The following is a 27,480-nucleotide window of genomic DNA, read 5'->3' on the forward strand; positions in this document are numbered from 1 at the left end:
GGGACGGTGTATTGGATACAAATGTGAGGGTGATGTGGATGGTTATAGACGTTCCCTTCTAAGTGTGTCCTTTCTTTTAATGAAGTCAGGCGCAAGGCCATCAATGGGAGTAAGGAGGGCGAGGAGGTGGGGAGGTTTCCGGAGAGGTGTTACTGAGCAGTTACCTAGGAGAGAGGCCAGTAATGGACTAGGGATGGGTGTGTAATGGCCAGGCAGCATTGCAGGCTACCTGAAGTCAGTGTTCATGGTTTTAAATGAGACCAGGCCTATGTTTGTGTGCTTTCTCAGCCAGGTTCATCTATGTGACTGCAGAGGGGTAAAATGTAAATTAGATCATGTCATTCCTCTGCTCAGAATATTTTAGTAGCTTCCCCTTACACTTAGAATGAATCCAAACTCACTCAGATTATAAATCTCTACATACCAGGATCTATCGAATTTCTAAACTGGATCTCAAAGGTTGCAGCCTCCTGGATTTCTTTCAATTCCTGGAACAGTTCAAGTGTTTCTGCTTTATCCTTTACACCGACTGTTCTGTTGGCTCTTGATTATCACTTAGATTTATTTTAAATGTTACCTCTCAGAATAATTTCTCAGCTCACTCAATTGAAAGTAGCCACCAATCACTATTTTATCAGTGCATTTATGCTCATTGATTAATTGTAGCACCTAGAATGATGCCTGACACATAATAGATGCTCAGTAAATATTTATTGAATAAGTGAATTTGGATGAATGAAGGAAGAAATGGCCACATAAAATTAATTATTAAAAGTGAAAAAGAGCCTGGCCGGTGTGGCTCAGTGGTTGAGCGTAGACCTATGAACCAGGAGGTGAGTTTGATTCCAGGTCAGGATACATGCCCGGGTTGTGGACTTGATCCCTGGTAGGGGGTATGCAGGAGGCAGCCAATCAGTGATTCACTCTCATCATTGATGTTTCTCTCCTCTTTTTTGCTCTGAAATCAATAAAAAAAATTTGTTTTTTAAGTGAAAAATAGGCCTCAGAACTAAAATATTTACAAAACAAGAACTTGGGTTCCTCTATATGTTTCCACTTAAGTTGGAGTAAAGTCCAACTGAAATAGCACATGTGGCAAATGTCCCATTTTGAGTTTTTAACTTGCAAGGCAGGAGTTCAAAACAAAATCCTTTCAGATTACATTTTTGCTGGAATCTTTCCCAACCTCTCAGCTGAGTCACTTTATTTTATAAGAAACTTAACAACTTTGGAAGAATATTTGTTTTTTCAGGCTGGTAGGAATAGAAGTAAAAGAACCCAACTCCAAATACCAGAGAGGAAAATGTTAGGCAATGTGTACTATCAGATTTGGAGTTGATATTAGTTTCCTTTCTCACTCCTTAGCAAGTCATCGGGATACGCACATCAGGACTATCGCTTACCCTGGTGACAAAAGTTAATTCATTGTTTCCTTAACTCCTAAATTCACAGACCCCCGTAACTCAGCAGTGTCCTTCCTCAGTCTTTAGGTTAACTTCCGCTTCCCAGTCCTCGCAAGGTCCCCAGGCTTCCTGCCACCCCACATTTCCTTCGCTGGTTCCATAACTTTCCAGTACCATTACGTATTTTATTCTTATTTCTGTCTCTGACATTTCCCTCCAGGGAACCTTGCTACAGGCATATTTCACACATACTTTGATCAATCTACACACTTCAAGCTGCTTACATTTTCATTTTCAAAGCCTTTGCCAACCTGCTGCATCAAGCTAAGACACGCCCCAGCCTCTTAGTGTTGCATAAATGGGAATTCTCCAAGATTTCTGCAAGCAGCTTTGTCTCTTGCCTGCCATCAGTCCCGGGCTCCACCACATGGATACACCCCAGCAGATGCTCCTGCTGCTATGAACGCGTTTAAAATGCAGGATTGTTTTGCCACCTCATCTTTCATACTTCTCTGCACCAGAGCCCTTACGTGGTTTTGTTCTTCAACACCAACCTCCCAGCGCTTGTGTGGTCTGTCTAGGGGTCGACAGTACCTTGGCTTTCACTTCTATCCTACTTTGCAATTTATCACTTTCTTGGAGAGGGTCTGGCTTTAAGTTTGAGTTATTGCATGACTCAAAAGTAACAGAAATATGATTCTTGTAAAAACATGTCCTGATTCAGTCTTACTAATTTAGATTCCTTCCCCACCCCAGATGCTGACAATAGTTTTGTTCAGTTTTGGATCACATGTTCTTGGGGAATGTCTTATTCTGGAGATCTGCTAGAAGGAAAGACAGGCTTCTCTTAAGTTTTGCTTTCAAATTTTCATTTGGTCTGCAGTTTGATACGTTCCGACAGCCCCCTGTGAAAAATAGATCTAACAGTTTCTTAACCTGAACTCGGCCTTCAAGTTGTACTTTATAAGAAAGAGTGCAAAACAGGAATGATAATAGGGTAGCTTCCTTTGATGAATTCATTACCACGTTCTCCCTGGTTCAGTGTTTTAATCATTGTGTTTTAAGAATTTTAACAAACCTTTATATTTTAAGGGATTTTGCTCCTCCAGCTAGTAGATGGGTAGCTCAAAAGCGCATATACCCAAGGTGGGTTTCCATAACGCCAATGAAACAGGCCCCAGGACCCCTCACCCGCACAGCCCTTCCAAGACGCACACTGTCGTGTATAATTTTGCATTCATAATTTGTGATATTTTTCTTAAACTGGGCCCAAAAGCTTATTAAGCTCCACAAAATGTGGATGTGCCCCTGCTTGTGGACCTCTGTGTTGAGTACAAATCTATTTCTCCAGCGTAGATATTTCTCCTCAACTCCAGCTCCCAGTAAACACTGGCCTTCTTTTCCCATCACTTGCATGTCCCATAGGCACCTCAGACCCTGTGCAAACTGATGAGGGTTAATCCCTGACCAGCCACCAGACTCCTGCCTCCCAAACCTGCCTTTCTCCGCTTCTGGGTCTGACTTCAGTGAATGTCCCCGTGTATACCGGGTTAGTTCTCTAAGCTAGAGAGATCCCTGTTCCCTTAACTGCCTTTTCCAGTCTTGCTCCGAGCTGTGAAGATTCTATCCCTGCACCAAGACCAGACTCGTAGTTTCCTGTCTGATTCTTCCAACACACTCCTCAAAGGTCTCCCTCATTCGCCACCCCTCCTGTCCTGTTGTTTTTCTCATGCCCACTGGTTTCAGGATAAAAATCCAAACTCTACAAGATGAATCAAGATCCTTCCTGACTTCTCTGTGCCCTGTGCCCTGGGCTCACCTCTCGATCCCCAGCTCAGAACCTGCCCTCTTCACCCACCACTGGTAAGTGGACTGGCCTCTACGTGTGACCCCTCCTCTGACTTCCACACAGTCCCTTTGCCCAGATAACTCTTTCAAGACCTTGTTCTGGAATTGCCTCTTTCAGGAAGCGTTTATAGATGAAATCCTCCAATGCACTTTCCTTCGTGTCTTCCAACGCAGTGTGTTAAATGTCTGTTTTCTTATCTGCCTCTTAAAAAAGCTATGGACTCTTTGTCTCCTGTATCATCAGCTCTTTCTTGGCACAGAGCCGGCCCATAGGAGATGGCCCACAAAGAACTGAATAAGGAATATCTGGAGTGGGAGAGGGAGAGCCTTGGGATAGCCAGTGTCTCACTCATCTGAACAGACCTCTTCCTCCTCCCGTTGCACAGACAGATTAAGTCACATCCTGTGACCCACAGAGCAGTTGCCTTCCTGACTATTGTATTTCTCTTTGTAAATGAGTATCATTTTCATTTTTTCTTAAAAACAGGGCCTTGCCCTAACTGGTTTGGCTCAGTGGATAGAGTGTCGGCCTGCGGACTAAAGGGTCCCAGGTTTGATTCGGTCAAGGGCACATGCCCGGGTTTCGGGCTTGATCCCCATTGCAGGGTGTGCAGGAGGCAGCTAGCTGATCAATGGTTCTCATCATTGATGTTTCTGTCTCTCTCCCTTTCTCTTCCTCTCTGACATCAATAAAAATATATTTTAAAAAATAATAAAAACAGGACCTTATCTTTATAAAAAATTACCTGTATAGTTTGATGTTTAACTTATGGCTTGAATTAAGAGAAAAGTTTTTTTGCTTTTTACTAAAGTGATCTGTTTCTAAAATGTGAACCATTTAAAAGTGTATAAAGTAAAAAGTAAAACATTTCCCACAATCCTGCTGACCACGCACCTTAATAAACGAGGATTAACAGTTTGGTCTATATAAATACACATGCCTACCATCACTCAGACAAAAGCTGGAGAATCACTATGCCCACAGTTTCAGTAGCAATCACACATTTCTCTCTAGTGGATTGAAAGTATCTTTAGAAGAAAGTCACAAACTATAAATATATTGTTTCCTCCCATTTTATTCAAACCCAAGAACAAGTATCTCTACATTTTCAAGTATAAGGTTTGACTCCTGGGAAGAATAACCAGTTCCCCTTCATTCCTGTTCCCGATGCACCACCCCTTCCCCAGGCTGAATTCCCCAGGCCTGTTTCAGCCGTTAGAACTGTGAGTTCTGCTACTAAAAGAAAAGGAATTTCTGACCGCCCACTTCTAAGTGAAATTGCTAAAGTGATGCCTGCATTTGGAATTTATTTAACAGGTTTTCTGAATGCAAATTTCCTCAGAAACTCTTAATCTTTCTTAAACTTACTTTGTGCTTTATTTGGAATAATGTGTAGACATTTAAACCTGAATTTTCCTGATAATCTTAGCAAGGGCTTAAAGAGACCATCAGGTAGGATAGAGATGGAAGAACTGAAGCCCGTGCTTCTAACACAAGGTGAGCCTGATGTTCCAGGATCTACCCTCAACCCCAAACAAACAAACCCTGCATCAGGGAAAGCTGAGGAGATGGGAGGGTCCTTTGATCATTGCAGAAAGCTTTGAACGGTTCACTTGTAAGAAAGCATCGATTATTCTAATTCCTTAGCTGACTCACCCAAACTAAATACACGTCAGAGTAACTGGAATTATGCTATGAGATACGGTTCCACACCAAAGAAAATATCCTAAAATACTTTCAGATGTTATTATGATTTGGTTGTATATAAAAGCTACATTTATTTATTTATTTACTTTATTTTTTTTACCAAAAAGTGCTGTTTGGAGAGCAATGCACATCATACTTACGTTTTTGCCAGTTCCATTGATATTTGTTCCAAAGAGCATCCCTTGGTCTCAGGTATAAACACAACAATGAACCCCAGGGCTGTGAGACTCATGATCGCATAGATAAAGCACACCCAGGGCAGGCCAATGAGATCTACAGAGGATGAAAGGGATTGGTTAGAAATGCATTCGGTGTTGCTTTGATGCCACTTGTGGACAGCCGCTTCTTAGAACATATATAAAAACAGGTATTTTCAAACACGAGACAGTATCCTGGGAAATTAAAGCTACAGCCAGCCTCGGAAAGCTTCATGTTTTCAAACCACCCCAGCTTTCTCTGGCAGAATAAGTAGCAGTCTTGCAACCATCACAATGTACACCCAATGCTATCTTTTTGGTGAGCATGCTTTTCTCTTTGCTCACTGCAAAAAGAGAACTGGAAACATATAAAGCAGAAGGTAAAATATCTCCTCTCTCTCTTCAGGCTCCACAATTCCTCTCTGAGAATCACTGCTATAGCAGTTTGCTTTCTATTAATGGACATTTAAAAGACACATTGATACAGATGGATTTTCTTGGAACAAACTCACCCTTCTATACTCTGATTTGAATAAATCATTTACCTATTGGCAATATTTTATCACTTAGTAGCTAGTGTATTTGCAATGCTTCTTCCTGGATTTACAAAAAAAAAAGGGATGGTGGTTCTAATGAAAGGCATTCACTTGCTCAGATTCAGCAGCAAGAAGCCTAGTTTTCCCTCAAACCACTTCCTGCCGAAGGTACAGTTCCTCTGCGGTTACTGACCAAGGCCAAGATACGTTAACCACTAGCTGGCTAACTGGTGCGAGATGGCCCCCTATGCACTTGAGCCTGCATTTGCATTGGGCCAGCCCCTGGCTCTGCAGCAGAAAGTCCAGAGTGGCAGTGGGTAGTAAGGAGGCAGCTGGCCCTTCAGACCAACCACAGGCTGGAACTGTGCAAACAGCCCTCAGCAGCTGCAGCCACAAATCACGACTGGTCAGCTAGGAACCTAACCGGACAGTTATGTATGAGGCAGTTCCATGAGTGCAGTGGAAGGAGCTGACCGTATAACCACCCAGCTGTGCCGGGAGGAGAGGCAGGAAGCAGACACAGCACTGCTGTCCTGGCGTTTTATTTAAACTGATGCGTCTGTGCTCTTCTCGCCTCAGCATAGAGTCTGACCCAAGTGAGTGCTTAATAAAGTGCTTGTACAATTGGTCATTTTCCCCTTCTGGGGCATAAAACCAGAATAGAGAGTAAAAAAACCCCAAAGGTTGTCTCATCAAACATGTCTCCTGTTCTGTTTTACTAGTAGCACTTTCAGTAACAGGGGGCTCGCCACTTTCCAAAGATTTTCTGTGCATGGTGAGCCGGCCCCACCTGTTGAAAAGGCCTTCCTTTTCCGTTCCTACATGCAAGTCCGCCTTTCAGGAACTCTGGTCGGAGGTTCTGCTTTGCCCTCTGGGTCGGCTCTCCCAATCCCTCTTCAAGACAGCGTTCAAATGTGTCTGTGCCCCTCCACCCCTCCCTGAGCATCCTCTCCGTCAAACATCCTGAACTCCTGCAATTGTTCTTCACAAACAACGTTAGAGAGGACACGTGTCTCCAGGCGTGGGTCATTCTTACTAAAGGCTATTCTTGCCAAATGCAAAAATGTAGCACAGTATTTTGCAGACCTGCTGTAAGGCAGATAAGCTGGACAGGAACCCGGCGTAATACATGTAACAACATATAACTGACCAAATAGTGCATATAAGCAATGGCTAAGCCTCCCTTGGGGGACAGAGTTTTGGATATCAATCTTCTGTCTCCTTTACCTGCTGCAAGTAAATAAAACTACCTAACATGTCTCATTCTTGACTAGAACACCCAAGCAGCGGACCCCTTGAGTTTGGTAACAATAGGTCACATGTCCATGTCATCCAGATTGCACTTGCACTTGCTTGGTGGACACACTGCAAGCCTCTTAAAATATTTAAACAACCTTCTAAAAAATATTTTACTCAGAGCCGAGCATAGCACGGCAGCTGTGTCATGCCCCCTGCGAGTAAGTCTGTCTCTCTGGGACACTCCTTTATTGACAGCGAACTTGCACTAGGAAGGCTGGTGTCCAAGGACTTGCTACCCCTAAGTTTTGACTTGGAAAACTGATTATTTGAAAGTAAGTATAGAATTTCAAACTTAGCCCAGTTAAATGCCATCTACAGATTTCAGACTACCCCAGGATTTGTAAAAAGTGGATTCACTTTCCCAGTGTTGGTTCTACAAGCCCATGAGGACATCACATATATTCGCTATTCTTCCCAGAGGTTCGTGTCATCTTTTTCTGTCCCTTATCATTTCCATTCTTCCTCATATTTCTCTTTCTCCACATCAAATAGCAGACTAGGGTGTGTGTGTGTGTGTGTGTGTGTGTGTGTGTGTGTGTATGTGTGAAAGTGAAGGGCACAGGTCTCAGAGTGTGATTTGAGTAGGAGAGGTATGGTTGGTGTTAATGACTAGTTCCTGTGTTTCCTTTAATCTTGGGCTATTTCTAAAAAAGTAGGAAGGATACAAACATTTTCAAATTTTATATAAAAACTTAAGCCATGCTTATTTAACAACTGCGAAGTTTCCGTAAGTAGATGTACTTTAAAAAAAAGTGGTTGACAAGATTCAGAAGTACTATATAAAGATATCCTATCTAATAAAAGAGTAATATGCAAAATAACCATCACACCCTTACTCCATCATTCTGTCACAAAGACGGCGGCGGCCACAGAGCTGGAGTAAGCAGGAGGCTGGGTTGCCCCCGGCGATGGAGGAAGCCAAGCTTCCCGCCTGCCCTGGCCCGCCCTGAGCTCCACTCAAGGCTACAAAGTTTCAATTATAGAAGATAAATAAATCCCAGATACCTGCTTCCAGCCAGTGTGGCCTCTGCTCAAGGAGGGGCTGGGAGCCTCCACTGCCAGGGGCAACCCAGGATTCAAGCGGGACCAAGGCTACAAAGTTTCAATTATAGAAGTTAAATAAATCCCAGATACCTGCTTCCAGCTGTGGCCGTGGCCAGCCTGAAAACGGCCCTCAGCCCCTCACCCAGGCTGGCCAAACCCCCATGGGGTGAGGGTCCCCACTGGGGGGCTTGACCAACCTGCAAACAGCCATCAGCCCCTCACCCAGGCTGGCCAGGCACCCCAGTGGGGACCCCCGCCCTGAAGGGGATGTGGCCAGCCTGAAAACGGCCCTCAGCCCCTCACCCAGGCTCGCCAGACACCCTAGCGGGACCCCCACCCTGATCCGGGACACCTTTCAGGGCAAACCAGCCAGCCCCCACCCATGCACCAGGCCTCTATCCTATATAGTAAAAGGGTAATATGCAAACTGACCCTAACAGCAGAAAGACTGGGAATGACTGGTCACTATGACACACACTGACCACCAGGGGGCAGACGCTCAATGCAGGAGCTGCCCCTTGGTGGTCAGTGCACTCCCACAGGGGGAGCTCTGCTCAGCCACAAGCCAGGCTGACGGCTGCCAGAACAGCAGTGGTGGTGGGAGCCTCTCAGCAATAAGGATGTCCAACTGCAGCTTAGGCCTGTTCCCCACTGGCAAGTGGACATCCCCCGAGGGCTCCTGCGCTGCCACAGGGATGTCTGACTGCCAGCTTAGGCCCGATCCCCTGGGGAGTGGGCCTAAGCCAGCAGGTGGACATCCCCCGAGGGGTCCCAGACTGCGAGAGGGCACAGGCAGGGCTGAGGGACCCCCCCAAGTGCACAAATTTTTGTGCACAGGGCCTCTAGTACTAGTATAAATATCTACATTTTTTAATATACATCCACTTTTGAGAATTTATATATAATATATGCATATTATTCACATTCTTCCAATGATTTTATGATTATTTTTATACTTTGCTTCAATCACAACCCAAATACATAACTTAAAATTGATTGATATGTTTCTTAAAATCTGCAGGTTTTACCTCCATTTCTCCTCCCCACCTTTCCCCTCACTTTACATTTTTTATGAAGAAACTGGGTCATTTGTCTCATAGTTTTCCCCAGGCGGGATTTTGCTGATTGTCGTCATATCACATGACCTTCTGTCCTTTGTTTCCTGTAAGCTGCAGTTTAGATCTAGAGCAGCGATTTTCAGCCTTTTTCATCTTATGCACACATAAGCTAATGACTAAAATTCTGCAGCACACCAAAAATACAGTTTTTTGCCAATCTGGCAAATAAAATTTATAATTTTGATTCATTCACATGGGACAGTTATTGTTGTGCTGGCTGTTATTATTTTTTTATTTGACAATCTAAAGGGAAGAGGTTGTGCCCCTGACTGAATAGTCAGGTATTGCATTTTTTTTTTCGTTCCAATTTTTAGTATATGTGCTGCCAAAGCGAGCACCAGGTATTGCATTTAAAAAAATTCTTGTGGAACACCAGTTGAAAATAGAGGCTTAAGAAGATTTAGATTTTCTTGTTTCTTTGTTTGCAACCTCTCGTTCTCTCTCTCCCTCCCACCTCCCACCCCCGCTATATCCCCCTATATATATATGGAAGAAAACTCAACTCCTTGGTCAATTTTGGAGGATGCTGGGGAACTTTCTCATTATTTCAAAAACTAAACAATAAAGAGAAAGTTTCAAGTATTTATCTTTCCTTTCTTATATGACCCATACGTCAGGGTAGGTAAATAACTATTACTTATTATAAATTCCTTCTAGTAGTTATAGAAGAAATTTCTCCTTAGCATAGTATTAGAGATAAAAATTTAGAAGGAATGATAGAGAGAAAATAACAGATCTGGGCAATGATGCTCAAAGGAAGTGGTTGCAACAAAGTGGGAGACAAGCAAATGACATATGCCTCGATGGCAGGACACGCAATCACCTACAAAGGAGTTTGCAAACAAAGAGACAAGAAAACCCAAATCTCTTCAAGCTTCCAGATCTAAACAGCAGTTGTCAGGAAACACAAGGGACAGAAGGTCACATAATATGACGGCAATCAGCAAAATCCCGCCTGGGGAAAATGATGAGATGAATGACCCAGTTTCTTCATTAAAAATATAAAGTAGGGGAGAGGGGAGGAGAAAGGAAGATGAAACCTACAAAATACAAGAGACATATCAATCAATTGTAAGTTATATATTTGGATTGTGATTCAAACAAACAAAATATAAAAAACAATTATAAGACACTTTGAAGAATGAACAGATTGGATATTGACACCAAGGAAGTTTTATTAATATTTTAGGTGGATAATGATAGTGTGGCTATAGTTTTATTTCTTGTTTTATTTTTTTAAAATATGTTTTTATTGATTTCAGAGAGGAAGGGAGAGGGAGAGAGAGATAGAACGTCAATGATGAGAGAGAAACATCATTGATTGGCTGCCTCTTGCATGCCGCCCCCCCCCCCCCCGACCCGGGGCCCTAGCCTGCAACTCAGGTACGTGTCCTAACCAGGAATCAAACCTGTGACCTCTTGGTTCATGATTCAAGGCTCAAGTACTGAGCCACACTGGCTGGGCGTGGCTATAGTTTTTAAGTGCCTTATCTTTTAGAGGTCCATGCTGAAATGTTATACACAAATGACATGCTGTCTGAGATGTGCCTTAAAATAATGTGGGGGCATAAGCAGGTGGGGTTTTAAGTGACTTATGGTTGACAACCCTTTAAGTTGGGTAGTGGGTACATCAGGTTCCTTGCTACTCTTTACTTTGGAATGTGTTTGACAATGTCCACAGAAAAATATTTTGTTTTGCCTTTTTTTTTTTTTTTTTTTTTTTTTTTAGCTGAGTGTGCTTCCCTTACATTTGCCCTAAGAGCACAAAGGCGTTAGTGGAAGAGGACGAATCCTTACCAGTCACAGTCAAAAATGTCAGCGAGATGAGGAGGTTGATGCCCCAGTTCATGCTTGAAGTTAAAGCCATGGCTCGACCTCTGATTCCACCGGGAAAAATCTCGCTGAGCACCAGCCAGGGCACTGGAGGAAAAGGCAGAGGGGGCAGGGACAGCAAAATTATCAAAAAGCCACTGACACCCAGGGGTGGCCCACGGATCTCTGCCCTAGTCTTGCCTGATTTGTGGTCGGAGAGCAGAGCCAAGTGGGGAAGGGTTCAGGAGGAACTCTGAGAAAGCCTGGCAATGGTCCCCAGAGTAGGGACGGGGATTTGAAATGCTGTGTGTGACACAGGCCTGACAAATGCAAATGAGAAGGGCAGTGGGTGGGGCCACCTGCCAAGCACAGAACCTTAACGTCAGTGCCTCCGGGCCCTTTCCTGTAATCTCGTTTGCCCTTGACCTTGGAGAAATCCAACATCATAGCTACTGAGTGGGTAGAACATAATACTCTCACTTGTCCTGCTTGTGCTTCCTTGGCCTGGGGCAAGCTAAATAGAGAGAACCTCTAAATTAAATAGAGCTCCAAGATTTGATTAGCATACCAGACTCAACACACTTGAATCTCTGAAAGGAGACTCTTCTTGGCATGAACACTGATCAGAAGACTTTTTATTATCTGAGAGTGACAGGGAATCTTATAGGACCTGCCTTACGGCCTTAGAAAGGGGAGTGGAGGAGCAAATGAACTTATCTCCTGCTCCCAGCCTATCAAACCGAGTTTGCCTAATAAATTGGCTGCGAGTTCCTACAATGGGCTGAGCAATTTACAAAACTTACCTCATCTGATCCTCACAAAATGCTACCAGACAAGAGCTATTACTGTCTGTCTTTTATAGAACAGGAAATTGAGGCTTAAAGAGTTAATAATTAGCCAAGGTCATGGGGCACATAAGTGGCAGAGGTGGCATGGAGCCCTGGCGCCCAGTCTCTGGAACTCATGCGTTTTAATCACGGTGCTGTGATTGGTGGTGGCTCAATAAATATTTGTTAATGAATAATTAAATGCAGAGTTCAAACATAGTTTGATTCTGAGGAAAGGATTTAGGAGCTGTCCAGCCCTGGCTCACTGCTGACTAAGTCACCTTGTGTTGAAAGGCCAACAATTATATATCGACCAGCTGCACCGTCCTAGCCCAGAGGAGGTGGTGGGAGGAAGGAGCCAGAAGCCAGGGAGGGTCCCACCGGCCAGCAACCACTCAGGCCACCTATGCCAGAATCACGCAGTCAGCTGTGCCTCTAATTTAATGTCTTCCATGATACTACCACACTGTGGAGGAAACATCTGCTCCTAATAAATTTGCTGTTTTCAAGTAAGAAAAATAAAAAAATAATAGAAGAGGGCAGGAAAAACATTTTTTTTTTCTTGTTTATCTTCTCCAAGTAAATCGATATAGGGTTATCTCTAAAGCCTGGAAGAAAATGACCATGATTATTAGTGTTCTAATTCACAGGGAATTCAGAAACATACTTCTACATCACTCCCCTCCACTTCTTGCCCTTCACTAGGTTCTCGCAGATTCTGTCCTTAGAGATCAGTGCAGTGCTCTGGTAGCCTTGCCTGATGGGATCAAGACTGGGATCTGGCTCAGAGTAGAATGACAACTGCATCATTCTGGTGAAGCCTTTGTAATAACCTGTCCTTGGGCAAATACAAGATAAAATTATGTAAATTCTACTTTTTGAAGCTAAACAATCTATATCACAGACCAATGCCCCTGTGTCCCTTCCTGCCACGGGTCTTTAACATGGTTCATGGTAGAGCAGAGGGCCCCAACAGCCTTTTGCTCTAGCAGCCATGAGGAGGAAGTGAGGGAAGCACATGCTCATTTTCTTTAAGTGAGGGCATTAGCACAGGTTTTCTTTTCTTTTTTTAAATATATTTTTATTGATTTCAGTGAGGAAAGGAGAGGGAGAGATAGAAAAATCAGTGATGAGAGAGAATCATTGATCGGCTGCCTCCTGCACACCCCTCACTGGGTATGGAGCTCACAATCCTGGCATGTGCCCTGACTGGGCATCAAACCTTGACCTCTTGGTTCATAGGTTGATGCTCAACCACTGAGCCACGCCAACCTGGCAGCACAGGTTTTCTTGATTTACTTCCATCCCCACCTCATCACCTCTTCACCCTGTTCTTTCCTTTCCCACCTGTCATACTGAAGCCTCTTGGAATCATTTAGTGGGGCCTGGGGATTGTCATTGCTGAGGTCATCAGAGCCGTGTTGGCCACAGCTGAGAATGAGCTGGTCCTGCTGTTACAGGAAGTGTGGTCTCGCCAACCAAAAGATGGAACAGATGCAGGAGGTACTAGGTATAAGTGCTCAGTCTGAACTGCCAAGGGCTTGCCTAAGAGCTTCCCACCCAATTTCCACACTGAGAGCCTTTCCGAGGCTCATACCCAATGCAGCACCGAGCCACGCCCTCGCGCAGTCTGACCCGTCAGTGGGCAATGCACTGAATATTGGAAGTGACTTCCCTCGGTCTCTCATGGAAACGTGTTGGGCAAACCTTACAGCTGACATTTCAAAAGATAATGTAGCATTGCTGAAAGCTTCTACTTCTTTTTAGAAAGAATTCTGAATTCCTTCTAAATTCTACTTCTCAGAGAAAGAATTCCAGAACTGAAGCCTTGGTTTATCTCATAGACTGGATGTTGCAACAAAATTGATGTGTTTCAACATGGATAGTTCACCTCCTAATATGGAGTCTAAGTCAAAAATAAGGAGACTATTATTTTAACCATAATTTCAGAACCATAAAATCACAGGTTTTCAGATCCAGAGAGAGTGAAATAAAAACCAAAATGGCACCTGCAGCAAGAGAGAACTTACTGAAAGGGTCAGAGCCTCTCCAGGACTTAGGAGCAAGACAGGGCCAGACTCTGACAGGCCTCCGTGTCCCTGGGCGTGGGCTGCGAGTGCCCCAAACAGGACAGGCAGAGAAGCCTTGTTTCAGTCCGTACAACGGTACAGACCCTCACCTGCGGATTTGATACGTTGGTATTTATAATGTAAAGTTTCTTAAAACCACTGATGCTTTTTCGAAGGAGATGGCCTAATTTCAGAGAGAAGCGGTGGCTCTCTCTGGCTGTCCTCACTGTCCCCTTCCTTGATCATGGCCCACAGGAGATGCTATGTGCTATTTGCTTGGGAGGAATCCAGAGAGTATCCAGAGACAAAGTGAATGCCTGCCGTGAGCTCAACCACTGTAGTTTAGCAGGTCCTGAAACAATCCTCCTTGACCCCTATTATTCCACCTGCAACCCCACACACCCCAGGACTACCTCAGCAATATCTCTCTCTACAAATGTCAGCATCTGCACGTCTTTCAGGCCTTCCCTATGCTGCACGGATTTGCTGGGAGATAACTGTGCACAGATATTGGACTCACATTTCACATGATATTAAATCAGACTGCCTGTCAGAACCTGCCTGGTTCTGATGAAATCTGCAGAGTGTTTATGGCTGCACAGAGTGTCATAAAAAGACCATGATGGGCAATAAGTTAAAGTGGCTGTGTGTGCAGTGGAGGACATGGGCCTGGATTAACAGGGGCTGTCAGTGGTAATGGCTGAGCCCTGCCACATGTAAACCGCCATGCGCATCTCCTCCCTCCTCCATGTTGCTGCCACTGGCACAGTGTTTCCCGCTGAGGCTGTCAGTTCTCTCCCTGTGCTCCCAGATTTAAACCTCGGGGCGCTCCCGGCACACTTTCCGTTTGGCTGGAGCTCTTCCTGAACCACCTGGTGTGGTAGCCGCAGGTTTGAAAGTCACATGGAAGTTTTGAAACTCTCACCAGAGCACTCCTACCAAGTTTGGAGGAAATTCTGTGCTTTGGCTGCAGACTTTTTAACAACTTGATTTGCCTAGGAGCCAATCCTATACTTTGGAGGAGTGAAGCCAAACTCCTACAGTTTCTACCGCCTTTGCAAGTAGCATGCAGCACACCCATCTCTCTCATTGCAAAGGGCTACTTTCATGTGAATTAGAAAGAGAATATACCCACTTTCTTCCAACCAGATGTTTAGGTTCTGGCCTCATAAGTTCCCTAAGTGGGAAAATTACAGTCTTTAAAAAATATATTCCACCATAGGTCACCATCTCCCACATCAACAATGATGTGTTAGTAGCTTTAATTAATTAATTAATTAATTTATTTATTTTTGTATTCTCTCTTCTCTAAGTCTCTTTGAGTTTTGTTCACTCCTGGCCTTGTGGGGGGAAAAAATTCAACCAAGCTGAATTTCTTAAATGACAAACCAAGACATTCCAAGGTGAATGTCACTTACTTCTAGAATTACATGATTCATGTATTCTCTTTAAATAGGTAAAATTTATTGTTCTGAAGAATAATGAAAGTGGATGGGGAGTTGAAGAAATTTTATGATAGTAAAGTCATTCAATTCTTCTAATTAACAACCAAAGTTTTTTCTAATATCAGCTGATAACTTGTATAGGTCATACTTCAGTTTTGTTGAAAGCAAATTATTGAAAACATCTAGGCTTATAAAAAGATTATTATCTAGTTATTAGAGTCTTGCCCTAACTGGATTGGCTCAGTGGATAGAGCGTTGGCCTGCGGACTGAAGGGTCCCAGGTTCGATTCCAGTCAAGGGCATGTACCTTGGTTGCGGGCACATCCCCAGTAGAGGGTGTGCAGGAGGCAGCTGATCGATGTTGCTCTCTCATTGATGTTTCTAACTCGCTATCCCTCTCCCTTCCTCTCCGTAAAAAATCAATAAAAATATATTTTTTAGTTATAGGAGTCATTTTTCACCCAACACCTACATCAGTATTTCCAGTCGTCTCTTTAATTAGTGTTTCCGGGGTTTTTATAATGTGAGACATCATGTATCATAAGATTTCTGATGGGCAAAAGGTGTGATTTCTTTTAAGTGGAAGAACACATAACTGGGGAGAGGGGAAGGAGAAATGTTAGGAAACAGATTTTTTTTGAAATTCAAATTTATTTCCTTTGAAGTATCATTAAAGGACCATTCTGGAAAATAAAGCCAGGAGTATGCAAGTATGCATATCCTAGTTTGCAGACCACTGAATCAGTGTTCAAAATGCAAGGGGGCGGGAGGAGAGGGCGGAGAGGCGAGGGAAGCTATAAGAAATTAGTCTTTTCTGGTTTAAACTATAACTTCAATGTCAAGTTTCAGACGTAACAGTCCATGTTGTGCTTTTTCATGCCTGATGCTTTGGACTTCAATCAGAAAAGTTTATAGTTTTTAATGTTGCAAGTGCTCCTTGGAAAATTCCGTAACCTTGTGTTCTGGAAAATAGTAAAGTAAAAAATGAATGCTTGTGCTTATTAAGATAGTGTTAAAACCTTAGTCTGTCTCTTTAATATTGCTACTGTCCAATATTTGTAAGTTTCAAGGTCATAGGGCTATGGATGTGCTGAGCTGGAAATAAAGTCAGCATAGATGTATTATGTGAACAGTTGCTGACGGTAACAGATGGATGGTGTCATCCTGTCCAAACACTACAAACGCAATTTTAGATTCCTTGGTTCTGTTAGTACTACTGCTTCATCATCTGACTCCAAAGAGGAAAATAGGATTTAATTAGATAAGAGTACAATATTTCTTTAAAAGTTTTGCCCCTTTTGTTTGAGTGCAACTATAGTGTAAAACCCTTCAGACACTATTTTTTTGTTTATTTTTCATTATTTTAATTCCTAACACCAGAGGATCAAATAATTCACCACTTTAATCAATCAAAATGACCTCTGACTTAATTAACTAAAAAAGGAGCAGTAGCAGTATGAATATTGGTAATTACTGAAACCTAAGATTTAAAAAGGGGGGATAAAAGGGTTGCAAGATCTTAAAGGTAACACAAACCCTGTGTGTGAGTATGATTGTGTAATGGCTGCACTTGATAACAAAGCTCTCCTGTGTAAAGAATAACAATTTGTGCAATATACCTTTTCTGTAAAGATATGTAATGATCATAAGAATGGTGGGAAAGGATGATAAACACTAACTGTGATAGTTCTGCATATCAGGGGCCCGGGGTCTAGGGAAAAATATGAAGAGTATCTTTTGAAACATTTGATGTCCTTCTGGCCTGTAAGCCTCTCTGCTCTAAAACCAATATATTTTAGAGTGAAGCAGCTAAATAAACTTCTAAATTAGAATCTATTGTTCCACATCTCTGGAGTTGTCATAATCTTTAACTGTGCAAAAATCTCATGAAAAATTTGAAGAGCTAGAGTTATGTAGGTAGAACATCTAAATTTAGCCCTAGCTGGTTTGGCTCAATGCATAGGGCATGGCCTGCAACCCAAAAGGTCCAGGGTTTGATTTGGGTCAAGGGCATGTACTTCAATTGCCAGTTCCTCCCCAGCCTGGGGCCTGGTGGGGCACGTGCAGGAGGCAACCAATCGATGTGTTGCTCTCACATCAATGTTTCTCTTTGTCTTTTCCTCTCTCTTCCACTCTCTTTATATCAAAATATCCTCGGGTGAGGATTAAAAATAAAAATAAATTTAAGTGTTACAGCAGATGGGTCTTATGCTTTCTACTGATATCCATCTTCCAAAAAGCTGGTTAAACTCCACAAAACCAAACTAAGCAAAGCTAGGCTCTATAATTTTTGAGCCTTAAAAAAATTCTATTTTTTTGTTAAAAGCAGAAAAGCAGGATATTTGAGGTGAGAGACAGTTCCCCATGGGTCTCTTGCTAACTGCCTTTGTGCCAGGAAGATAGACATAGTGTCTCATCTGAAGCAAAGGTATTTTTTACTGTCCAGTAAATTAAAGATAAAGTCTTCCTGCAGAAAAAAATCAAGCTGGTGCAGCTGCTGATATTCTGGCTGATATTGTTATTGCTAGCAGTAATAAATGGTTCTTTGCCTCTGACCATGCATTCTTTTGCCAACATCCATAAAACTGGGACAGGCCAACTTGCTAGTTTGCAAGTGGTCTAACATACCACCCAGTTTGCAGTTCTTGAGAGTTTGATTACTTGTGGCTATGGTATAATTTTTCTACAAAGATCTTTTATTGCTATTATTAACTTTGGACTGCCCATTCATATCTGAGGGATTTAATGTGATTCTTAAGCCTGAAATAATCCATTGAAATATTCCTAAGAGCTCTAAATACTAATTAAGTGAGCAAAAACAACCCCCAAATTCCAGGTTCAGATTTTCACATATTTCTCTTCAGAAAACCATGAAAGAATTACCTTAAATTATTTTTGGTAAAAAGACAGGTTTTAAAACATTCAACTATTAAACCAAGATAGGAATAGCCACCCCATGATATGGCAAATCACAATCTTTATTTCTTTTTCCAGGGGAAGGGCTGGGTCTCATATTTGGGGAAAACAATAGATATTTGGGGATGAATATTACATCTTAACATCATAAAAATTTTAAATGCCTTAATTTTAGTACATAAAAAACATCAATTTTCTTTAGTCATCAACTGAATTGGAGATGACCCTGAATTCTCAATTGAGTAGCTTTACTCAGATATAATTTTTGATCAAATGTCCAGAGAGTTCTACACAAGCCACGTTTATCTCTTATTCCCTAGATATTGACTCAGACTCATGCCAGAGGAGATCAGGCTGTAACAACCCCAGACTGGAGAGAGAGAGCTTCCCTTTAATCACAGAAGCTGAGAGAGGTCCAGAAACATCTCTCTCTCTCTCTCTTCTGAGATGTTTTTGACTCATCTAACAAATATTTATGGAGTCCCTATTGTGGGTCAGACCCAAGGAAACAACAGTGAGCAAGACAGTTTTTGTGCAGAGGACATAGAGTCTACATTAGTTGCACCAACTTATACGAGTAGGCGTTGGGTGTTTCTCAGCCGACATCCATCGCATCGATCACCTTTCACAAAGCCTAGGGATTTTCTGTACCGCCTGTCTGTTTCTCTAGGAAGCTCTCTTAACTGTAGGTCATCCAGAATTGAACCATATTCCAAGCCACCAATGTATTTTTTTTTCTTGACCTGACTAAAATGGTTTATAGAAGGGAGGTCAGGAGGACCATGGCATCACAATGCAGCATAAGGTACGGAGCACTACCTGTGTTCTGACATGATTTAAGCAAAATGCCTGCTGAGGTCAGTCCTGGCATTATCAGAGCTACTCATCTCAGTTTGACCACAGCCAGATACATAACAGCACCAGGAACTAAATGTACTGAGTCTCTGCTGCAGACCAGACACTAAACCACATGCAGACTGTTCCATTCAACCTCATAATTACACTGTGAGATGGACAATATTGCCCCATTTTCTAGGTAGGGAAACTAATGCCTGCAGAGATGAATTGACTTGTCCAAAGTCCTACCTTGTGGGACTGGGACACAAAATGATGCCAAAGCCTCGTCCCAATTCAAACACCACGTTATACAGCCTTGGGAGGCTTTCTTGCTGTTCTCCTAAACCTTCAGCTCATGTCCCTCTCAAGGCTATTTGACCTGCCATTCTCCCTGCTGAAACTCCCTTCTCCCAGAGTTTCACACTGCCTTCTTCATATGAGCCGTGGCCCAAATGTCACCATCACAGAAAGGCCTCTTCTGGCCAACCCATCGGAAATAACCCTCCTCCAAGAATGCTCTTTCATGTATCCCTCTTCATTTTGTATCACTCGTCCTCCGCCTGAATGTTAACCTCTCTCTTCCTGACCTGGGATCGTACCTCTCTTCATTTTCTTGCTCATTGCCTGTCCCCACACTCGTTCCATGAGGGCAGGGTGTGGTTTTCACTCAGCCATCTCTGAATCTGGGTGAGCAATACACACGTGCTGGATGAGTGAGTGAATCAGTGAACCCCCAGGCTTTCCCTCTCTCTTCCTTTGTTGGTCACTCCAAGGTGCTTTCTTGCCTGAACTCCTGCTTATTCGACAGAAGAGATTGGGGCAGATGATTGGGGATCACCTGTCAGTGTTCAGTATGAATACAAAGGTAGTAAAAGGATGGCAGTCACAGTCGCATACCAAACTTAATATGTGACCTTGGACAAATTCCTTTCATTTGGTCATAATGAAAATATATATAATCACGAGATGGAAGAGGAGGTTAATTAATTGTACAGACGTAGGAATCTGTGGATTTAGAAAAGCGCTGGGAATCACTGTGAACAGAACAGCCACACACATTTTTCTGAGTTACATTTGCTATTTTAAGAAGGCTGGGTTTCTACACAAGTATCACCTCAAATGAACTCATGAGATAATAACTTTATGCTTTGTGTTTGGGCTCAGCTCTGCTTTACTCATAAAGCATGGGGCTCTAAGTCCTCACAATGTCAGGATTCTTCCATTCTACCCCGATGCTTGAACCACGACAGAAAAATACTGTTATTAAAAGAAGCTAAAATGATGATCAGGATCACTCCGGAAACACTGTGGAGAGTAAGGGTAAGATTTTGAACATATTTTGAAGTGAAAGATCAGTTATGGAAAACAAAATGTTTAATAATAGTCTCCAATAAAAGCAATGGAGTATATATTCTGATTTTATTTGATGGAAGAATTTTAGTATTAGTTGTAAAGAAATGCAGGGCTGAGGTTCTTAAACTCTTTGGGCTATGAATTCCTTTTTAGAATAATATTTTAAATGCATTAAAATATAATACATAAGATTGCTTGGTATCAAATTCATTTCCCCTCCTGAATTCTAGATTCTAGAGCAACCTGTTATTTTACAGTTAGAAGACCAGAGAGTGGAATGACATAGAACATACATGCAATTCTAAAAAAAATAGAAACACTCCTTTGGCAGAAGAAATTATGGCATGATTTAATGCAATTAAGGAATGTTTTTTTTAAGCCAACCCATATTTAAGAAGGTTTAATGAAAATGGTATAATCTGGCTTTCGATTTTACTTTAGAACAACATGTGCATTTTCTTTTATACCTCTATTTATAGAAAGGATTTGCTTTATTACAAGCAATCAACTCTCTAAATGAAATATCTGAGAATAATCACATTAGGTTAAAAGTCTTAGAAAGCATTCAAGATCTAGTATGAAAATCTTGCTCCTAATAAAAATCTTCTTGAACCTCCCACTGGTTTTTGCAGCTTATACCAATGCTCTAGAATACAATTTTGGTGATTGAATTGGAATTCCTGTGGTATGCTTTCTTCAGAAAAGAAAAATAAACTACAACATGAATATGGACAAAAATGACTGATCCTTAGCGAGGGGAAAAAAAGAAAGGAAAATTACTCAAATCCCTTCTAAAAGCTCAAGGAGAATCAATAGCCCCAAACCACAGATGGGAAATCGCTGCTTGTTCTACTTAGAGCAAGCGGCTGATGGGAATGCTGTCGCAGGCTGCATGCCTCCCAGCCTCGGGAGTGAATGCCTAGCTCAGTCCTCGGCATTACAATTACAAGCTGGAGAGACCAAGCTATTTCCCTTTCCCATACCCAAACCCACTTCAAATCTGAGATTCTCTACCTCACTAGTGTTGCTGGGGGGGTCTAAGAAATTCTCAAAGGGACTCACTTCTCCAGGTAGTAGCAAAAAGCAGAGGTGTCAAAACAAACAAACAAACAAACAAACAAACAAACAACAAAAACAAAACTGGGACTAATTTTAGGTCCTCTGTGCCTGAATGTCCCAATAACTATGACTTAACAAAGAAAAGCCCCAAATGCCTCCCACTACTTGTTTCCAAGCACTACTAACTCCCCTGCATCTTTTCTTATGAGCAAACACAGGAAGAGATTTTCATCACATGCCCATGTGACGAATTATTTTGCAAAAGAACTCGCGATGATGTTTGGCAGAAACAGGAGTTTCTTTGGCCGCCTAGCATTTCTAACTTATGTGCTACTTAGTTTGCCCATAGATCACTTAACATATGTAAAGAAGCACACTTTGAGATTTTTCCTATATCTGCATTTTATTTTTAAAGTCCTCCCCGCCCCCTTAGAAACAAATGTGTTCATGCATGGCTTTCAAACAGATTTATGCTATACTCACTTAAAGGGAGAGAAGAAAAAAATATAAAATGTCATTTCTTTCCTCAAAGAGCTGATAATCTAGTAACCATATTCTAGCTAATAAACCAAAACATACAGTAGCAATAACTATATCAGTAAGGACTATGTTATATTACACTATGTGTATAAACTTCCATTTATATCATACCCTGTAGCATCCAAACCACACATACATTTGCTCACCTGATGCTGACTCTGTGACATAAAACAGATATTATTATACCCAATTCATAGATTAAAAACAGCTTCATGAAGATAGTTGACTTAAAGATCACACAGCTAGTAGGTTGAAGACCTGGGATTAGAATAAAGTTTTCTGATTTAAATTCAGGCTTCTTATAGCCCAGAACTGACCTATTCTACACTAGAAATAACTAGTAGTTCATACACATAAAGACCTCTAAGAATGAAGTGAATTCCAAGAGGAGAGAAGAATTTCATTGAGCTTTAAAGGTAGGAAGAATTTCATTGAGCTTTGGGTAGGGTCGAGGAAGTGTAAAGCAGTGGGAAATAAAGAAGCCCAGAGTGATAAGGTATTGCCCCATTGCACAATGCCAGGGACACTGTTCACTTTGCTGTCCATGTGGAGTCTATACTAGTATGTACTCCTGTATGAATGGTGGCCCTTGAGCATAACTCCATAAACCACATTATAAATGGCACCCCAAGGAGTTGTATAAACAGCCTGATATAGTTGGGTGAGATGGTGGAAGGTCTTGAAAGTCATGCAAGTGGGAGTTGAGGATGATAGAGTAAGCACTTTATTTTCTAGGGAGATGTACAAAAGACCTTTTCCAACTTCTCTACAGAGAGGTTTAGACTTTCAGGCTGAAGCTAAAAGACTAGGGAACTTCAACAAACAGCCTATTCTAGCAAACCTGAGAGACTTTGCTCCAGAGAAGGGTTTAAACTTTGTCATTGGAGTAGACTGGCTACAAAAATAAAACATCCTGTAGCTATCTCCCTGTAAATTGTTTGTATTCTGTTTAATAAGAGTAACTTGACTCCCATTCTCTGTTTCAAAGGGGAGAGTAAAGTACCCTGGGAGGTTATTCTAGGGATAAAATAGCTTAAAGAAATAATGCATTCTTCTTTCCATCTCATAATCCCCTTCTTCTTCATTATTACTGGAATGCACCCACTACAGTGTCTTTAAGAAAACCTTGATACTTTCCCTCTCTCACCTATGGAAAAACTCAGGAATGATATTTAAAAAAATGTTATCTCAGTAAACTTTGCTTTCATAAAACAATATATTCTCTTGGACAATAAATATCTTTCAAAGTCTGGTTCACCTCCAATCAATTGATTTTAAAGTATCCTTGTGGGACATATAATTGCGAACTTCCCTTTGGGTGGATACTGGCCCTGCACATTTCACTAAGCAGGTATAAGCCAGGCATACTTTCTTCCGATATTATCCATGTCCTGCTTCTAGTAGGCCTGTGTATGAGATACTATAGCAGTGGGATGCTCTCATTGGTCAAAAGCAATTCACTAGCCTTTATAAGGGGTAAGGAGGAGGAATAAAAAATGAAATACTTACTTGGTCCTAGACCAATTGAAAAAGCAGCAACATAAACAAGTAAGCTGGCCAAGGATAGCCATTTCAAAAATGGTCGGACTTCCGCAGGGTCTGTGACTATCTGGTATTCAGTTTGGCTCAGTCCAGCATTTAGTAAGGACGCTGAGGTCATCTCCCCTCTCTTATCCACATCATTTCTCCTGGGCATTAATGAGCTTCTGCTGTGGGAAGTGATCCCCTTAAAGGGCTCTCTAAGAGTTTCATTGCTGGCTGACAAGTTTCTTGATCCATAAAACACCAACTCATCCAAGGACTGGTTGATAAGACTATGGCTTCTGCAGATATTGGTGAAGTTCATGTGGATGTTGAGATTCACAATGCCCATGGTCACCAATGAGGCTGCCATCACGGAAGAGCCAACACAGAGGAAGGTTTTGGCCCCGACATGGTCTACAAGAAGCGTGGCTGGGACGGTGCTGATGACCTTGACAACCCCAACGCCAGTGGAGGCTAGGCTAGCTGCCTCATTGCTTTGGAAGCCAACAGATTTCAAAACAGTTGATGCATAGAATAATATGTTTGGTTGGCCAGTAATTTGTACAAAAAATACCAGTGTTAGGCCTATCATTACTCTGGTCCTCATGTTGTCCTTCGAACGAAACAGATCCCAAAAACTATACTGATATTCATCTTTCAGGGAAGATTTTATCAGAGTGAGTTCCTCAACTGTATCTGAGAGGGCTCTCAACCTTTGAAGAACCTTGCCAGCAGCTTCCTCCTGTCCTTTCATCACCAGAAACCGGGGACTTGGAGGAAGAAAATACATTCCAATCGCTTGCAAAACTCCCAAGGGAATAACAAGGCCGAACATGTACTTCCAGCCATGGGCAACATTGGCAAATGCATAATTTGAAATGTAGGCCAAAAGAATGCCAATGACAATCATCAGCTCATTCAGTGACACCAGAAGACCCCGTCTGTGCTGGGGGGCAATCTCGGCGATGTAAACACAAGTGGCAATTGAAGAGAGTGCAATGGAAACCCCTATCGCAATGCGTCCCACTATAAGAACCGTGTAAGATAAACTGAGTATCAAGACTAGGCTTCCAAGTCCAAGTAGGCAGGACGACAAGATGATGGCAGCCCTTCTTCCATACCTGTCAATGAGGACCCCTCCCGTGAGAGAGGTGAGTAAGGCCCCGATGAGGAGGGAGCTCACAACCATTTCCTGCTCCTGGCAGGTCAGGACTAACAAGGTTCTTAGCTGAAGAAGAGCTCCGGAGATGATCCCAAGTTCATAACCCACCAGGAGGCCACTGACAGCTGCCGTGACCGATGACAGGAGAGTAAACATGCCGCACCCTGCAAGCAGAGAGGAGAAACAGAGAGGTCAGTTCTGATTGTCCTTTTAAACACTTTATGTCTGAATGGGGACTTAACCTTGTGTAAGTTTTTCATAGCACTGAGTACAAACACACACATAAGTAGAATATAGTAAGATAATATGCTAACCAAAAAAATGGTTAGCTATAAGAGAAAGAATCCTCTTTCTGTTTGGGAGGAGGGTGGAGACATTTAGGAAGCTAGTTCCTTCTATTTGTGATGTTTATGTTGCTCTAAGTTTTGAGCCAACAGTTATGCAAGATAAGCAGATGACATGATGAAGACTGAACAAACAAGAGTACGTTTAGCTCCTGCCTTGGCGTTGGATCAGAAATTTATATAGCCTGGCTCCTCTGGTTCCATCCTGGTTCTCTAAAGGCAAATGCTTGAGGGCAGAATAAAGAGGGTAGAAACCTCAAGAAGTGCTACCAGCTTCCCACTGTGTACCCTGGGGAGAATGAGCACAGCTCCCAGGAAACCATTTTGCTGTCTCTTGGCCACAGTTGGGCCAACATTGGCTTTTGCTGAAGCACATGAAGGTGTGGGGAGGGATGGGAGGAGGTGTGAGTGCCTTAAAGAAGTCAAGGCTGTCAGAAAGAGGGGAGGGAGACATGGATGCAGGGCAGGAAACCAACCATATCCATTATTGGCTCTGAGTAAGGAGGAAAGGATGGGACATAAGGAAGAAAGCTCAATCGTTACTTCCATTTTTCTATTATTATAATGTTAAAATCTGAGGAAGTCTGGCCGGCATGGCTCAGTGGCTGAGTGTTGACCTATGAACAGTTCAATTCCCAGTCAGGGCACATGCCCGGGTTGTGGGCTCGATCCCCAGTGTGGGGCATGCAGGAGGCAGCTGATCAATGATTCTCTCTGCTCATTGATGTTTCTATCTCTCTTTCCCTTTCCCTTCCTCTCTTAAATAAATAAAAAAATATATAAAAGTATATCTTTTTTAAAAATCTGAGGAAAATGGCAAAATGTTAATATTAATTTTGGTGGTAGGTATACAGATGTCTGTAACTTGTCAAAACAGAAACAAAACAAACAAAAAGTAGTTGAGGAAAAAACATTGCAGGCACAGGAAACAGCCGTTTCTAAGGCCTGAGATCATGTTTCAAACTTGTCAAAAAGCCAGCACATCATGTGTGGGGCACAGCATAAGCTTGAAGAGGTAGGTGGAGAGGGCATCCATGACGTGCATAAGTACAGAGGGGACACTTCATGTAGGCCTGGCAGGTCACAGTGACAACTTTTTATTGTATCCCAATTATATGGAGTCAATGCCTACTGACTGCTAAGAGGGCACTGTCACTGAGTTTCTTGCTGCTGTGTGCAGACGAGTACTTCCAGGGCAAAGATGGGTAGCAGGGAGCCATGCGTTACCTTAGTCCTGACAAGAGATGATGCTAGCTCCAACTTGGGTGTGAGGAGTGAAACTGAAGGCAAGTACATTCAAGAGTTAATTTGGAGGTTATAAAAATGACTACACATGCTCATGAACTGGAACTAGAGGGTAAGGAAGTGGATCAGAACCCAAGATGGCTCAATGGTTTGAGTAGTTGGTTGCGTAGAGATTGAGGAGGAGCAGTGGAAATCAGAAGTTCCATTTTAGACTTATGAAAATGTCTTGTTTGTTTTACCCAAGTAGGAGACTGAGTATAGAGATTTGCAGCTTAAAAAGGTAGATCAAGGATGGAGGTATGTATCTGGGATTCAGGGGCATGTATTTGGTATTTAAAGCAATGGGAATGAATGAGATCACTTAGGGAGACAGAAGAGAGAAAAAGGAGAGGTAGGACTAGAACTTGGGCCTAGGTGCACCAACATTTAGAAGAGGAGGTAGCAGTAAAGGAGATGGAGAAGAAGCAGAAATAAAATGCGTGTAAAAGAAGTAGAAACATGTGCTCAGACACAATGATCACAGGCTGAGCTACAGCTATTTAAACCTGATGAAACAGGGGCAGAGAGTGTGGTTAAAAATACTGCTTAGCTCTAGTGAAAGAAGCTGGTCAAATAAAGGTATTCTAAATCTCTTCCCCCCACACATATCCAAGGTACTTTACAGCTTCAGGACCCTGGTGGGACATGAAGAAGTGGGAGATTCCAAAAAATAAATGAAAAAGAATTGAATATTTAGATTAGGGGTTGGGTACCTTTTTTTCTGCCAACGACCATTTGGATATTTATAGCATCATTCTCAGGCCATATAAAATTATCAGCTTAAAAACTAGCCTGCTATATTTGGTCAGACATTTAATCAACTCACCCCTAATGCCTTGGCAGGGCCAGACCAAATGATTTCGCAGGCCTTATAAGGCCCGCAGGGTGGATGTTCCCCACCCGATTAGATGAAGGAGCAAATAAAAAGGCAATAATCCATAATCAAATCAAATCAAATCAAAGTAATTTAAGAACACAAGCCACTGAATTGAAATTAAACCAGCAGTTTATCCAGCTAATCATGAAAACAAATAAATATTTGCAACATTACATGGCAGGCATTTTCCTAGGTACTTGGGGGTACATATATACCAATGAAACAAAAACAGATGTAGCTCTTACGCCTCAAGAAACTTAACATTCTAATGAGTCTCT

General features: G+C 42.3%; 1 protein-coding gene across 1 annotated transcript in view; it reads right to left on the reverse strand.

The window, feature by feature from the left end:
* Positions 1-27,480, reverse strand: part of SLC2A12 (solute carrier family 2 member 12) — a 48,076-nt gene that overhangs the window by 3,390 nt on the left and 17,206 nt on the right. Inside the window, 3 exon segments of the mRNA XM_036318369.1 lie at positions 5,100-5,232; positions 10,951-11,073; positions 23,521-24,861. Coding sequence (XP_036174262.1) covers positions 5,100-5,232; positions 10,951-11,073; positions 23,521-24,861 — 1,597 coding nt within the window.

The sequence above is a fragment of the Myotis myotis genome, unplaced genomic scaffold (genome assembly GCF_014108235.1).
Source record: "Myotis myotis isolate mMyoMyo1 unplaced genomic scaffold, mMyoMyo1.p scaffold_m19_p_7, whole genome shotgun sequence".
Taxonomy (NCBI): Eukaryota; Metazoa; Chordata; class Mammalia; order Chiroptera; family Vespertilionidae; genus Myotis; species Myotis myotis.